The 16757-nt window shown below is 43.8% G+C and overlaps 1 protein-coding gene across 3 annotated transcripts in view; it reads left to right on the forward strand.

Annotated features, from left to right (window-relative positions):
* The window catches only part of PNPT1 (polyribonucleotide nucleotidyltransferase 1), a 50243-nt gene extending 33486 nt beyond the window's left edge, over nt 1–16757 (forward strand). For 2 of the 3 annotated variants that reach the window (XM_083432587.1, XM_083432588.1), the window contains exons 20-28: nt 821–892; nt 993–1056; nt 5392–5475; nt 6480–6563; nt 8134–8240; nt 8905–8960; nt 10916–10994; nt 11957–12004; nt 15300–15620. In XM_083432587.1, the coding sequence (XP_083288713.1) occupies nt 821–892; nt 993–1056; nt 5392–5475; nt 6480–6563; nt 8134–8240; nt 8905–8960; nt 10916–10994; nt 11957–12004; nt 15300–15455 (750 nt within the window). In that variant the 3' untranslated portion in view covers nt 15456–15620. Of the gene's footprint in view, nt 1–820; nt 893–992; nt 1057–5391; nt 5476–6479; nt 6564–8133; nt 8241–8904; nt 8961–10915; nt 10995–11956; nt 12005–15299; nt 15621–15660 lie in introns of those variants that run through there. The other variant, XR_014509248.1, reaches the window with a different exon arrangement.

Below are 16757 nucleotides of genomic sequence, written 5' to 3' on the forward strand. Positions count from 1 at the left end.
ACATGAATTGGTATACAATAATTGCGTCTGCTTAGCTGAAATCTTGGAAATCATAGTTCTTTTGATGGAGCTAGTGTGGGGATGTGGGTGGCGCTGTGGGTAAAAGCCTCAGCCCCTAGGGCTTGCCGATCGAAAGGTCGGCGGTTCAAATCCCCGCGGCGGGGTGCACTCCCGTTGCTCGGTCCCAGCGCCTGCCCACCTAGCAGTTCGAAAGCACCTCCGGGTGCAAGTAGATAAATAGGGACCGCTTACTGGCGTGAAGGTAAACAGCGTTTCCGTGTGCTGCGCTGGCTCGCCAGATGTGGCTTTGTCACGCTGGCCACGTGACCCGGAAGTGTCTCCGGACAGCGCTGGCCCCCGGCCTCTTAAGTGAGATGGGCGCACAACCCTAGAGTCTGTCAAGACTGGGCCGTACGGGCAGGGGTACCTTTACCTTTACCTTTACCTTTACCTTTAGTGTTCTCTAATAGAATTATTACCACTTGCATTGGCTTAAAATAAGCTTAAGCTTGTAGTGTAGTTGTATTCAAACTCTTATACAAAATACCCCTACTTTGCTATGTGACTTTTTCCAAGGAAACCATGAAACTGTAATTAGGGGACTTCTGCTAAAGGTTCCTCAGACAGACACCGACTGTGAAAATATGTTGCAAGTATAGGTTTTGTGGTTGCAGCCGAAATGTAGGAATTGTTTTAACCTATTGTGGTAGAATGTGCATCCCTCTATTATGTTCAGGGCTGGAATGTCGGTTTTTTCAGTCTGTGAGTAGAAACTCTGTGGTCTTTGGAAAGACATTTGAAATATATTTATTTTCTGCAGGGAATAGAGGATTATCATGGTGATATGGACTTCAAAATGGCTGGAACGAATAAAGGAATCACTGCCTTACAGGTATCCTCCTCCAATCTTCTTAATTTGAAATAAACCTCTGTTCCAGAAAAAAATGATGCTGTTGATAGTGATTTTAACTTTTTCACTTGTGTATCATTAGGCTGATATCAAACTACCAGGGATACCCCTAAAAATTGTGATGGAAGCGATTCAGCAAGCCACAGGTGAGTGTAGAGCACATGGCGTTTGATTTTCACTGCTGTTTTGATAATTTCCCATGAAATCGACAATCAGCCCTATTAGAACAGTACAGTGGTACCTCAGGTTACGAACTTAATCCGTTCCGGAGGTCCGTTGTTAACCCAAAACTGTTCTCAACCTGAGGCACGCTTTCGCTAATGGGGCCTCCCGCTGCAGCACTATTTCCGTTCTCATCCTGCAGCAAAGTTCTCAACCCAAAACAACTACTTCCGGGTTAGCGGAGCTCGTAACCTGAAGCGTTTGTAACCTGAGGTATACCACTGTAATTGATTTTATGTAAACTGTGTTACTTTTATTGTTGTTAGCCGCTCTGAGCCCGGCTTTGGCTGGGGAGGGCAGGATATAAATAAAAAAATATTATTATTATTATTATTATTATTATTATTATTATTGTACAGTGGTACCTCTGTTTTCGAACGTAATTTCGAAAAGTGTTTTCGAAAAGTGAGGTGCAAAGGGCAGCCTGCAAATTCAGTAGAGAAAATTGGAAGAAAAAAAACGCAGCAAAAGCCATTGACAGAATGCATTTAGTTCCAGGTTTTTGGCGTTTGAAAACCGAAACGTTCAGCAACGGAGACTTTCGAAAATTGAGGTACCACTGTAGTTGGTTACGGGAACCATGGGCACAAAAAGGTTGAGCACCTATCAGTGCCCACCTTAGTATCTCTGATTCGACTATTGTATTTAGGTGGTGCTCTTTGAGGCTAAGCCTTCTAAATAATAGCCTCTTGAAAGCTACTGTAACGGCATGCATTCTGTCCCTGCGTACCAGGGGCAGAACCTCAGGCCCACAAACATGCTTTTGCCTGATTTGAAAGTCCTGGGACGTCAGGCCACCTTTGCTTTGATACTGTTCGTTTTTGTGATTTTTTTCGGCTATTTTCATATTTTTGCAGCCTGCCCTAGGCCCGTTTGGTGAAGTACACATTGCACTATGAGCACAAATAATAAATTAACAAATCACTATTCTGGTTTTGGCCCCGTTTTGGCCTTTTGAGGATGCCTGGTTAAAATTGTTGGTGTAACAAGCAATCATTGTTAGACATAGGAGGTTCAGTGGTGTGATAAGAATAATTTTGATGTGTGAATTAAAAGAAAAATCATTTCATTGGTAAAATGTATGGTTTCTTATGTGCCAGGTAAATTGGCCATCTCTTTTTCCAGTGTTTAAAAGTTAGGAGTCTGGTTCATGATATGCAGCAAAAAAATTAAAATTAAAGGGACTCAGCATATTTGATAGGTTATTAATCTAATATGCATTATTCAGAATGCTTCTATATGAAATAAAATGTGGCGTTAATGGTTATTGAACCAAAGACTTAAAGACGAAATATATGCGCTGGGCGTATATTTGTTTGGAGCCAAGGTACTCTTTGGAAGCAATTTAAAAAATAAAAATATGATAATACTGAGATCCTCATCCTTCGTTAGGTTTTGTAAAAGAGCTTTTAGCTTATGGGTCACTTCATTTTATTTTTTTTATTTTTTATAATTAATTTTTATTCAATTTCCAATAAACATTCTATCCAAATTTAACATTCGCTGTGTACATAAACATCTTTTGGACTTCCCTCAGCCTATCTGACAATTCTCCATATTATCACTACATCTCACATTTCTTAAATTTATATTGCACTTTACCACTCTTGATCTTAACCTGTCTTTCAAACAACATTTCAATCAATCTTTTTCACAAAGCTTCTTGAAAACCAACAAGCGTTAGTTGCTCCTCACATACATTTTTGATACATTCTGTAAATTTATTCCAGTCCTCGGAAAATCTCTGATCGCGTTGGTTCCTTATTTTCCCAGTCAATTTGTCCATCTCTGCATATTCCATCAACTTCATTCTCCATTCTTCCTTGGTCGGCTTGGGTCACTTCATTTTAAACTGGGGTGGGGAACCTGTGGCCCTCCAGATGGTTCTGGACTTTGTCCATTGTCCCTCACCGTGCCCATGCTGTCTGGGGCTGATGAGAGCTAGAGTCCAAGAATATGTGGAGGGCCACATGTTAACTATCCCTGTTCTAAGCAAAATGACTGATTAGTTTTTTAATGTGCACGCTGCGAGACCTCAATTTGGTGTCCTAATGAAGAGTTAGGTAAAGGAACCCCTGACCATTAGGTCCGGTCGTGACCAACTCTGGAGTTGCAGCGCTCATCTCGCTTCATTGGCCGAGGGAGTCGGCGTACAGCTTCCGGGTCATGTGGCCAGCATGTCTAAGCTTCTGTCGAACCAGAGCAGCACATGGAGCGCTACCTATTTATCTACTTGCACTTTGACGTGCTTTCGAACTGCTAGGTTGGCAGGAGAATGAAGCGTTATCTTGCATCTAATAAACAAAACCTACCATTGACTGTTAGACAGCGAGCCCAGCTTTAATATTTTCCTTTTCATGTTATCGTTTTCATTTCTTAAAGGAATGCATCTGAAGGCAGCCTTGTTTAGGGAAGTTTTTAATGTCTGATGTTTTATTGTATTTTTAATATTTTGTTGGAAGGCGCCCAGAGTGGCTGAGGAAACCAAGCCAGATGGGTGGGGTATAAATAATTTATTATTATTATTATTATTATTATTAAGCATAATAGCCTCAAAAAAATAACCAAGAATGTCTTTAAGTTGCAGCTGACTAATCAGCATATAAAGGAGAGTTTCTAAACTTTGGGTTCTGAGTTGTTGCACTACAACTCCCATCTTCCATAGTCAGCAGGGGCAGCAGTCAGGACTGATGGGAGTGGTAGACCAACAACATCTGGGAATCCAAATTTGAGAAAGGCTGGCATAAAGGTTTAGCTACAGTGGTACCTCGGGTTAAGTACTTAATTCGTTCCGGAGGTCCGATACTTAACCTGAAACTGTTCTTAACCTGAAGCACCACTTTAGTTAATGGGGCCTGCTTCTGCTGCGCGATTTCTGTTCTCATCCTGAAGCAAAGTTCTTAACCTGAAGCACTATTTCTGGGTTAGTGGAGTCTGTAACCTGAAGCGTATGTAACCTGAAGCGTATGTAACCCGAGCTACCACTGTAGTTGATTTACCAATTAGAAATAATTAAACATTGCAAACTTTACTCCATATGGGGCAGCTTTCACTAGCCTGTTGCCTCCAGAGGTTCTGGATTGTAGTTCCCATCTGCTTCATGCTGGCTGGGGAGCTATGGTCAGAAAATCTGAGGGCACCGGGTTGGTGAAGGCTGGTATGGGGAAAACACCCTTGTGAATTCACAGCTGCATCATCTGCTTTGATACTCTTTGGCTTACAGCTTAGCCATATTTCTTCCCAGTCAAACTGTTGTTTATAAGCTGTGAACTCTGCCCACCCAGCGTGTTTCTGAAGAAGAAAGCCGGCTTGCTCTCCTTTTTCTCAGGAAAGCAATTTTGATTTCTTTGCATCTGCTAGCCTGCTTGCAGAAAAAGCCGTGTGTTAGAGAAAGCGTTCCATGTGACATAAGGAAATGTGACCAATTCCAAGCAAGGCGTTCATTGAAATAAATTGGAGGGTGGGGAGCGGTTTCTACCTAAGTAACATATGGTGGCCCATTATTTAGATGAATTTGGATTGCACTGGGTGTTGTGTTTTTGTATTCCAAGAATCAGCTTCAGAAGTCACACACACACGGTCAGTACAATACAGTGGTACCTCGGGTTAAGTACTTAATTCGTTCCGGAGGTCCGTTCTTAACCTGAAACTGTTCTTAACCTGAAGCACCACTTTAGCTAATGGGGGCTCCAGCTGCCACTGCGCCGCCGGAGCACGATTTCTGTTCTCATCCTGAAGCAAAGTTCTTAACCAGAGGTACTATTTCTGGGTTAGCGGAGTCTGTAACCTGAAGCGTATGTAACCTGAAGCGTATGTCACCCGAGGTACCACTGTACCAGGAAAAGCTTACACCAATGGAATAAGGATTCATTACTGCACAGTGATTTAAGTGCTCTGTAGTGTAATGTGCTTCACCTGGGGGAGGGAAATGCAGGGCTTTTTAAAACGCGCTGGAAATAATGCACAGGGCTGGACAGAAGATCTGCTGCCCTAAATGCCTTTATGAAGCATAAAACTGGAAACAATTCTGCACTTTTATTGAACAATGCAGCTCCCCAAAAGTGCCTCAAACCCTCGCTGTGCTGCTGCGTGCAAAGGTTTTGCTTGATTAGTCATGTTAGAAGCATTAGGGAAGAAAGGAAGGTTTCCTTGCAACAAAATAGAGGTGTTTTTTTTTAAAAAAAATGAAAGCATTTAGCATGTGTATTCTATATTTAAACTAGAAGGGGTTTTTGTGTGTGTGTGTTTTTCTCCCTTAGTGGCAAAGAGAGAAATATTGCAAATTATGAACAAAACGATCGCAAAACCTAGAGCGAGCAGAAAAGAGAACGGACCACTTGTAGGTAATAGCATTTGTAATTAATTGTACATGTTCTGAGAGGTGGGGTGGGAAGTGCAGTTGGACGGCCAAAGTTCTCGCAGGTGTGCAAACCATTCTTTCTAAGAACAGTGGTTGGTGGTCAAGGATACAGCCCATAGTTGTCAGGCTATGCATACATTGCTTTTTAGATTAGAACCTTTCTTTCAAGTTAATTCCTAATTCAGTATAGGGTTAGGTTTCTTAAATGTCTATTTCACTTCCCACTACAAAAGTCCTGAAAGGAGCTACAACGAAAGGAGAAATTTCATAACAAAAGTCACACAAGCGTGTTAAAAATTTGTTCAGGATACAGTACTATTAAAGGCTTCATCCCACGTCTAAAATAAGCTAAATAACGCTGGTTTGTAAACATCAACTTGGCTGGTTATATCTGGCAAGTAAGAATCACCTCCAGGTGATCAGAAAGGGAGTCAACATTTGTAAATTCAGGGTAAATTTTGTTTACGCTTTATTTCAGACTGCTAGTATGGCAAATCCCCCGCCCCTCCCATTTTTTGTGAACTAATGAATTTTAACTTACAAAGCTACCATAAAGTGGATGGCATCTTTTGAGCTGAAAAGTTGTGTCTTTAAGATAATAGTTTAGGTCCTGAATTCCCTTCTATTTATGGAAGGGCTTTTGATCTAACAGAGGATTCCTGCTAGCAGAAAGAAGAAAGGTAGCTTTTCCTGATGCCTCCTGCAATCTCATATACACTCCAAATCCATCTTTTTGTGGGGCAGAAGGGAGTTGCATGGGAAATCAGAGGAGGTCAGCTCCCCTCATCTGCTGCTAGAAGTGCCCCATGAATGGAACTTTTATTCCCATTGGAGAAAATGAGTTCCAGAACAATTCCATGATATTTTAAGTCTCTAAAAATATTAACGTTTTGGACAGCCAGGAAAAAAGTATTGTAGGGGTGGGTGTTGAAAGCCCTTGATCCTATTATTGCAACAAATTTCTCACTTAAACTCTTTGCATTTCAGAAAATGTTCAGGTGCCATTATCAAAAAGGGCGAGATTTGTTGGCCCTGGAGGTTATAATTTAAAAAAGCTTCAAGCTGAAACTGGTGAGTCTTCGTTGCTTTTTGATATGTACGTTTGCCAATTTATTAAATTATCCTTTCCTCCTTCCCCAAAATTGAAGCACGTGCCTTTCTCTACAGGGAGGGGCGCTTTGCATATATAGCTGTACTCACAAAGTTGATAATGCAGACTAAAAGCAGGGATAACAAATAAAGTTTTTAATTTTGTGGTGGCCGTGTGCTTTCTCTTAGTGCAAATGGAATGTAGACGAGAATCATAGAATTGTTGAGTTGGAAGGGACCACAAGGGTCATCTAATCCAACCCCCTGTGATGGCAGGAATCTCAACCAAAGCATCCCTGACAGATGACCATCCAACCTCTGCTTAAATCCCCCAAGGAAGGAGAGTCCATAACCTCTCAAGGGAGTCCATTCCGCTGTCAAAAAACTCTTACCAATATTAAAATTTGTACTGCTGCTTAATTGGGATCACCTTTCTTGAAACTTGAAGCCATTGATTTAGGTCCTACCCTCCGGAGCAGGAGAAAACTAGTTTGCTCCATCTTCAACGTGACAGCCCTTTAGATTTTTGAAGATAGCTATCGTATCTCCTCTCAGTCTCATCTTTCCAGTCTCCACCCCCATCGTTCTACCCGGACACTGAGGTCTAGTGCCAAGGACCTTCTGGCAGTTCCCTCACTGCGAGAAGCCAAGTTACAGGGAACCAGGCGGAGGGCCTTCTCGGTAGTGGCACCTGCCCTGTGGAACGCCCTCCCACCAAGTGTCAAAGAGAAGAACAACTACCAGACTTTTAGAAGACATCTGAAGGCAGCTCTGCTTAGGGAAGCTTTTAATGTTTGATGCATTACTGTATTTTAATATTTTGTTGAAAGCCGCCCAGAGTAGTTGGGGAAACCCAGGCTGATGGGCGGGGTATAAATATATGATGATGATGATGACGATAATGATGATGATACCTGTAGACTCTTTCCCTGTCCCATGAAAACTTTCTCTACTTTGCACTTCCTGCCGTTAACCTTAAGAACAGCCAATATCTTCCAGAGTTTCCTTAAGCTAGTTGGCTTCAATTTCCTGAGGGAGACCTGTATGGCATTGGCACCCTTCATTAAAGTGAACAATGTGGAGGAGATATCATTCATTAGCCGAGATGAGCAAGAAGGTGCATTAGAAACCACTGGCAGATCTCTTTGCAGTAGATTAGCATGGAGATTTCTGACACCCAGCAGCAGCAAGATTCCTTTCCCACTGACATGTAGGCTGGTGAGAGGCAGTGAGCAAGAGTGGAATTTTCTTCCGTAAGGGCTGTGAGTTCAGCTCTGTTGTGGAACAGAGAACAAATTCCTAGGCTCAGAATCGGCTCACTTGTCTCAGGAATCTGCAGAGTAGATCCAGCAGTCTGAAATCTGTCTGCTCCTCTTGATCTGCTTCCTCTTGATCTTACGTTGACGATTTGGGCGTTATGTTTTCACCCCTTGATTCCTACACATCTCTAGCACCAGTGTGTTGAGTCACTTAACAATTCCTGTACAAAACCACCCAATCTTTCTTTCTTTTTTACAGCAGTGTTGATTTTATCCACATTTTTATCCCGCAGGGGTAACCGTTAGCCAAATAGACGAAGAGACCTTTTCCGTATTTGCTCCAACGCCGTCCGCTATGCATGAAGCACGAGAATTTATTACCGAAATCTGCAAAGATGATGTAAGTGCATATTTTAAGGAGTTTGATATATTGTGCGTATTGTTCATGTATCAAGATCCGTCTCTTAATATAGGTATGGCTGCTTTTCCTGCTGCCTTAAGCCGATTCGATAGGGTGTGCTAAAACATATAACTAAGATATGAAGGCCACAATCTGTAGAGCTATTAGAAAGGGCTTGTTGGTGTTGAATGGTTTCTTTAAATGTAAAGGTTCATCATTGTTCCACCCGATGTGTTTGTCTTTAAGGGGCCAGAGCAAAATAACGAGACCCAGCTTTACAGCTGTGAAACATAGCAGGTGCTGCTGAGTTGTGTTGATTAAGCTGTGCCAGCAATTGGGTGTAGTATATAAGGAGCAGCACCTAGCTCTGCCATTACCCTGGGGGATGGGTTGGTGGTTGGGTGTATTTGTTGATGCATTTAGTGTAAATGGAGTTTTTGTTATTAAAACCTTGTTTAAGTCCCTTTTTAATGCATGGTCTCCCCAGCAAGCTCTCTGCAGCGCTACTAAACTGCAAATAGCCAACAGTTGGTGCCCAGTGCGAACTTTGCATTTTTCATCGAGCAGCAGGTCCTGTGCTGAATCACACACACATCCTTTAAATTCCAGACTCCTTGGTTTTGCAGAACTAGTCATTCATCTCTTTCTGGTTTCTTTCTTGTAGCAGGACTATCAGTTGGAATTCGGAGCTATTTATACAGCCACAATAACAGAACTGAGGTAAGAGAAACTCATCAGGTTATAATGACTAATGATATTAGGCTAGTCATTGCCTCTTAGTCCAGCCTCCCCCACAGGGTTGTTATGAGGATTAAACATGGAGGAAGGAGAACAATGTACGTTACGTTGAGCATGTGTGTTTTATATAAGCAGCTATTCCATTGCTTAGCTTGAGTATATAATGTATATTTTATATATGCCTACAAACATCATGAACACAAATCTGAAAATGGTGGTAAATACTAATATTTTTGCTTCATTTGAAGGATTACCGCATTTTCCCGTGTATAAGACACCCCCATGTATAAGACGCCTCCTATTTTGGGGGACTCCAAATTAAGAAAACATCCCTCAGCACTACCCATGTGTAAGACAAGACCCAATTTTAAACCTAATTTTTTGGTAAAAAACCTAGTCTTATACACAGGAAAATACGGTATGTTTAAAAATAGGTCATTTTAAAGTTAAATACAAGTGCAGTGATTTGTAAACGTCTCAATGCAGCTTCTGTTTAGTCTGATACCTCCCTCATCTCATAACTGACCTGATTCTGCACCCTATCCAGCCATTTAATTATAATTTTAGGAAGTGAATCTGGAATTGCACAACTACTGTTACTGATATATAAAGGCAGTTGCATGCAACAGACATGAGGGAGTACATCGTTCCACAACTCCCTCCCGGACCGTTAAATCAGTATACAGATGATACCCAGCTCCACCTCTCATTTGTAAATCAGAATCAGTGAAGGCGGTGAATGTCCTGTGTGAGTGCCTGGAGGCGGTTGGAGGATGGATAGCAGCTAACAGATTGAGGCTGAATCCTGACAACACAGAAGTACTGTTTTTGGGGGACAAGGAGCGGGCAGGTGTGGGGGACTCCCTGGTCCTGAATGGGGTAACTGTGCTCCAGAAGGACCAGGTGTGCAGCCTGGGAGTCATTTTGGACTCACAGCTGTCCATGGAGACGCGGGTTAATTCTTTGTCCAGGGCAGCTGTCTACCAGCTCCATCTGATACGCAGGCTGAGACCCCACCTGCCTGCAGACTGTCTCTATAGAGTGGTGCATGCTCTGGTTATCTCCTGCTTGGACTACTGCAATGCTCTCTATGTGGGGCTACCTTTGAAGGTGACCCGGAAACTACAACTAATCCAGAATGCGGCAGCTAGATCGGTGACTGGGAGTGGCCACCGGGACCATATAACACCAGTCTTGAAAGATCTGCATTGGCTCCCAGTATGTTTCCAAGCACAATTCAAAGTGTTGGTGCTGATCTTTAATAGCCCCAAACAGCCTCAGACCTGTATACCTGAAGGAGCATCTCCACCCCCATCGTTCAGCCCGGACACTGCGATCCAGCGCCGAGGGCCTTCTGGCGGTTCCCTCATTGCGAGAAGTGAGGTTACAGGGAACTAGACAGAGGGCCTTCTTGGTAGTGGCGCCTGCCCTGTGGAACGCCCTCCCAGCAGATGTCTTTTAAAAATAGGATAGTTGCTTATTTCCTTAACATCTGAAGGCAGCCCTATTTAGGGAAGTTTTTAATATTTAATGCTGTATTGTTTTAATACCTGATTGGGAGCTGCCCAGAGTGGCTGAGGAAACTCAGCCAGATGCGGAGTATAAATAATAAATTATTATTATTATTATTAATAATAATAATAATAATTAAATGTGATTTAATGCTGCATAAGAATGGAGATTAATATGTCCACAAAACTCTATTGAGATAAGGACTGCAAAGCATTTTTTTGTGTGCACTTCAGAAAAGGTTAGAGAATAAGTAAAGAAAACAAGCCTGCAAAAAATAAGGTGCTTCTTTTATCCTGCCAAGAATAGAGGAATGTGTGGAACAGGCTTAGCTTCATCTAAGTAAGGATATATTGTGAAACACAAGCCCTCTTATCACATTCTGTTGACGTAAAGCAAGTTCTACTCTTCTCCTTTTTTTAATGCAGAGATATTGGGGTGATGGTAAAATTGTACCCAAACATGACTCCCGTTCTACTTCACAACTCTCAGCTGGATCAAAGAAAGGTATTTATTTTTTCCTTCAGTAGTGGCTGAGTTGTGCTTTGGTGCTTTTGCTATTTCCTGTGCCATTACTGTGGAGATATGGTGCTCAGGAAGCTATGCTAGTAGGTCAAGAAGTCTGCCTTTTAGCCATGCTTATCAGAAGAGTCATTTGAGGGAGGAGCAACCTAACTAGTAAGGGTACAGCCAATATCCAGCCATGACCACATCCTGATGCAGTGGAACTTTTCATTTCTTTCCACCACCATCCCAGACCCACCCCCCTGCCCCAAATCTGCTCCAAATGGTCCTCTAGAGCAGTGTTCCCCAACCTTGGGCCTCCAGCTGTTTTTGGACTACAACTCCCATCATCCCTCGCTAGCAAGACCAGTGGTCAAGGATGATGGGAATTGTAGTCCAAAAACAGCTGGGTTGGGGAACACTGCTCTAGAGTGCGTGGGGGGACTGCAGAGGGGAGTAGATGATGGAGAAGCCCAGTTGTGTGAGGGAGCACCTGCATGTACTATGTTCCATCTCACCCATTACAGTGGTACCTTGGGTTACATACGCTTCAGGTTACAGACTCCGCTAACCCAGAAATCGTGCTTCAGTTTAAGAACTTTGCTTCAGGATTAGAACAGAAATCGTTCTCCGGCGGCGCAGCAGCAGCAGGAGGCCCCATTAGCTAAAGTGGTGCTTCAGGTTAAGAACAGTTTCAGGTTAAGTACAGACGTCCAGAACGAATTAAGTACTTAACCCGAGGTACCACTGTATCTTTAAGGTTTGGCCCCATTGATCTGTGCTATTACTGTCACATGAATGGGTCGTTCTGACCATGGTGGCCACTTAGAGAATTTTGCAGTTACATGTTAACACCAAGCAAATGGAAGATGGAAAGGTAAAAGAATAACAATTCGTGCCCCAGGAGAGTAGGGTTTTCTGGCAAATAATTGGATAAAAATAATGATATTGACCCTCTGTTCTAGATTAAACATCCCAGTGCTCTTGGATTAGAAGTTGGCCAAGAAATCCAGGTAAACTTTAAACCAATATATGAACATCCTCTAGGTGTTTTTCAATTGTCTTAAGAAGGTTAATGTGTATGTAAGCTCAACGGACACCATCCGTAAACTGTTCCTTTTGCGCAGCTAGCATTTCATTAGGTTACAGCGGTACTTCAGGTTACAGACGCTTCAGGTTACAGATTCCGCTAACCCAGAAATAGTACCTCGGGTTAAGAACTTTGCTTCAGGATGAGAACAGAAATTGCACAGCGGCAGCAGCGGGGGGAGGCCCCATTAGCTGAAGTGGTACCTCAGGGTTAAGTACAGTTTCAGGTTAAGAACGAACCTCCAGAACGAATTAGTTCTTAACCAGAGGTACCACTGTACATAATAGATCGCTGCTATGCTATGTGATTTCTGCTGTTCGTGTACTGTCTTTATAATGCACCTGTGGGATTGTTTGGGATGAGAGCGTGTGCCTGTTCAGGTGTCCACAAATCCTCTTGCCAGGGGTAAATTCTCCTGGCTCTCTGGCATATAAAGCACTGAAGCACAGATTCCCCTCCCCAGATCTCCCATTCGCACTCTGCTTCAGATAAGGTGAGAAAACAGCAGGGATCTCTTCCCAGAAGTGGGACAAATGTTCTTGTTCTCCGTAAAGGTAAAGGGACCCCTGACCATTAGGTCCAGTCATGACCGACTCTGGGGTTGCGGCGCTCATCTCGCTTTATTGGCCGAGGGAGCTAGCGTACAGCTTCCGGGTCATGTGGCCAGCATGACGAAGCCACTTCTGGCGAACCAGAGCAGCGCACGGAAACGCCATTTACCTTCCCGCTGGAGCGGTACCTATTTATCTACTTTCACTTTGAGGTGCTTTCGAACTGCTAGGTTGGCAGGAGCAGGGATTGAGCAACGGGAGCTCACCCTATCACGGGGATTCGAACCGCCAACCTTCTGATCGGCAAGTCCTAGGCTCTGTGGTTTAACCCACAGCGCCACCTGCATCCTGCCATTGTTCTCCATACATTAGTGCAAATTAGAGAAGACCCCTCCCTTCCTTTCTCCTAACTCTTCTGTGCTTGCCAGAGGATTTAGAGGATGGAAGTGGGTCACTGGTGACTATAAATGGTAGCTGGCTAGTAAACTGACTCAATATTGGGGGGGGGGGGGAATCCTGTGGTGAATTTTCTCTTTTCATTTTTCTTACTCCTCTGGCTTGACAGTAGGGCTGTCCTTCTGCATTCCCATTTGGGACAGGGTCTGCCTGAGGTGGCAGGCCTGTTTCTGAGATGCACCCTTTCCAACTGCGAGAGGGCCTTGCTCTTATTAAATGAGCCTCCGCACGTCGAAAACTGGTCTGTTGGGGGAGAATCAAAGAGTTGGAAGGGACCATGAGGATCACCTGGTCCAACCCAAAAAGCTAGAACTGTGCTCAGTGTGTTTGTATGTAGGAACATCCTGTTAGGTGAAGCCCCACTTGAAAGCAGGACTATGGGAAAAGGGAGGTTGATAGGTATATATTCTTGTCTCATACAATCCCACAGGTCCATGTACATACCGTATGTTCCGGCATACAAGACGACTTTTTATCCCTGGAAAATCACCCCAAAAGTCGGGGGTCATCTTATACGCCGGGTATACGCATTGGGAAGGGATGTGGGTGGCGCTGTGGGTTAAACCACAAAGCCTAGGACTTTCCAAACAGAAGGTTGGCGGTTCGAATCCCTGCGATGGGGTGAGCTCCCGTTGCTCGGTCCCTGCTCCTGCCAACCTAGCAGTTCGAAAGCATGTCAAAGTGCAAGTAGATAAATAGGTACCACTCCGGCGGGGAGGTAAACAGCGTTTTTGTGTGCTGCTCTGGTTCGCCAGAAGCGGCTTAGTCATGCTGGCCGCATGACCCGGAAGCTGTACGCCAGCTTGCTCGGCCAATAAAGCGAGATGAGCGCCACAACCCCAGAGTCGGCCACAACTGGACCTAATGGTCAGGGGTCCCTTTACCTTTACCTTATACGCGTTGGGAAGGAGGAGAGGGAGCCGGTGAGCAGAGGCGCCCCTTCTGCAGTCGCTCCTCCTCCCTTCCCACAGAATGGGACGCGGAAAGTCCTTCTGAGCGCGGTGCTCGCCCGCCCGCCAAACACCTCGCCTCGGGCTGCTGCTGCTGCTGCTGCTGCTGTGACGGCAGAGGCAGCGGAGAGGTACGTGCTCTGCCCCTGGCAGCGCTCAAACTCTATAACTCTAAAACTCTAAAATTGAGCAGCAAAAGTTGGGGGTCATCTTATATGCCCAGTTGCCTAATACGCCGGAATCTACGGTACATCGCAAAGGCTCGGTTTGGACATCATGCTCAACCAAAGTGTGGCATAGTGTGAATGAGCGAAGGTGTAGGCTCTTGGATTGGAGACTCTAGCTACTTAGCTCCTCCGGGTGGTTTTGCTGCAAGCCATGGTTTGGCTTAATGTGCTGTCTGAATCCAGGCTCTTTCCACACAAACCAAAGGTTGTAACCAAGGTTCGTAATGTGGTTCAAAGCTCAGGGTGAACGAGGCCAAAGTCAACGCTCTCCATGGTCCAAAACAGAAATTAACAAAAATGGGACCACAAGGCCTTTATGCACTTGTGATGGTAAACCCACAAAAGTCTTCCTACGCAAGGTATTTCTGGTTTTCTGAAATTGCTTAGTGCAGCAATAGGGAATCCTCAAATATTATTAGTAGAAAAGAAAGGGAAGCTTTTTCACTATTGAGGGTTTTAGTCATACCCAAGATGTCCTATTTCTAAAATCACTTGAGTACCTCTTATGGGTTATTATTAATACTACCTGTCTATATTGTAAAAAAGGGACGCGGGTGGCGCTGTGGGTTAAAGCCTCAGCGCCTAGGGCTTGCCGATCGAAAGGTCGGCGGTTCGAATCCTCGCAGCGGGGTGCGCTCCCGTTCGGTCCCAGCACCTGCCAACCTAGCAGTTCGAAAGCACTCCCGGGTGCAAGTAGATAAATAGGGACCGCTTACTAGCGGGAAGGTAAACGGCGTTTCCGTGTGCGGCTCTGGCTCGCCAGAGCAGCGATGCCACGCTGGCCACGTGACCCGGAAGTGTCTTCGGACAGCGCTGGCCCCCGGCCTCTTTGAGTGAGATGGGCGCACAACCTTAGAGTCTGTCAAGACTGGCCCGTACGGGCAGGGGTACCTTTACCTTTTTATATTGTAAAAGCAAATAGTTAAAAATAGGATTTTTTTAAAAAAAACAAAACAGTTAAGGTGTTTTAACTTTTATACTGAAGTGTCAAATCCCCTTACAGACTATCAATCCCATTTCTTCCCAATGAACAGGTGAAATATTTTGGGCGTGATCCTACTGACGGCAGAATGAGGCTTTCGAGGAAAGTGCTTCAGTCTCCGGCTACATCAGTTGTTAAAACACTCAGTGACAAAAGCAATATAGTCGTGGGAGGTGCCATTCCAGAGCCTGCTAGTTCAACATCGTAGCAACTTTTATTCGGAGGTGTAGAAATCATTCTGGACTTATCAATGCTGTGACCCTCTGACAAGAGACTAAATTGTTGTGAAGTGACAGGTTCTTATCATGCAGGTTTGTATACCACACAGAGAAATATTTTAAATTTTGTATAAAGATCAGTGGATATCAGTTCACATTTTCTGTCGTTTGATTCTTTTTCTTTTCCCCTCGTAGACTTTTTTTCCTTTTGAAAAACATGCCCATAGCAACACCTCTATAAATTATGTAAAACTTGAAACAACACTTCCAAGTAGCTGGACTGTTTCCAGACAATAAGAAAAGAAAACTGCCTTCTGCTTAACACCTTTTGTTGCTCAAGAGGTGTGTTGAAGATACATGTGTGTGTGTGCGCACACACACAACTCTCTTCTGTATATTGTTCGGCTTGCAAGAATGTCTTTAAAAAATCCAAACAGCTCATTCTCTCGCATAACAGAAAATGACCTCCGTGATCTATTTAACTCTGCGGTAGGCTTTGCTTTGAAACCCTTTCAATACAATTTTATGTGCATCTTTCCCATTAGAAACTAGCGACGATGGGACTGACTGCTATAAAATGGAGCAAACTGCGCAACACAACTTTGCGGGCGAACATTTTAGCAAATGCGTATTTATAACTGAACAAGAGCAATCTGGCAAAATTAGTTCGACTTTGAAGAATGGCAGGCTGATCCCATCATGAACATTTTTTAAAAGACATTTTCAGGAGAGCTCATCCAAGACAGGGTGGCTTTTTTGTCTTTTGGTCATGCTGAATGTGTAACATTCATATATTTCACACTGGAATCAGGTGCTCAAGCTACCAGTTGAGAGATACAGGTGGTTAGGCAGGAAAAACCTTTGGGATGTGTAAAGACTGGTGGGGAGAGAGTGGCCTGTGGGCTGCCAACGTCTGTTCAGGAAAAACAAGATGGAAACTGAAATGGATGCCTTAAATTGCAAATCTGATAAATTTATTGAAGCTCTGGAAGCATTGCTGCAAATCTCTTGTGGTGTTATATTAGAAATGGTGAGCCTGCCATTGTGTACAATAGCACAAAGGGAAAAGTAGGCAGAACATACTTTTCCTCTTGGCCTCAGAATAAAAAAGACACACTAATTGTACATACAGGGATGCACATTGTTAAATGTGACAATCTACCTTCCTGGGGGGACATGTAAGTGTGAAGAACAACACAGGATGAGCAAAACGAAACTGTCTCTAACCAGAAAGGAACCTTGCAAGATGTATGGGTTTACTATGTTATTTTCATAAAATGCTAAGCTCCCAA

This window comes from Podarcis tiliguerta (assembly GCF_965153285.1).
Source record: "Podarcis tiliguerta genome assembly, chromosome: 3".
In the NCBI taxonomy this organism is placed as follows: Eukaryota; Metazoa; Chordata; class Lepidosauria; order Squamata; family Lacertidae; genus Podarcis; species Podarcis tiliguerta.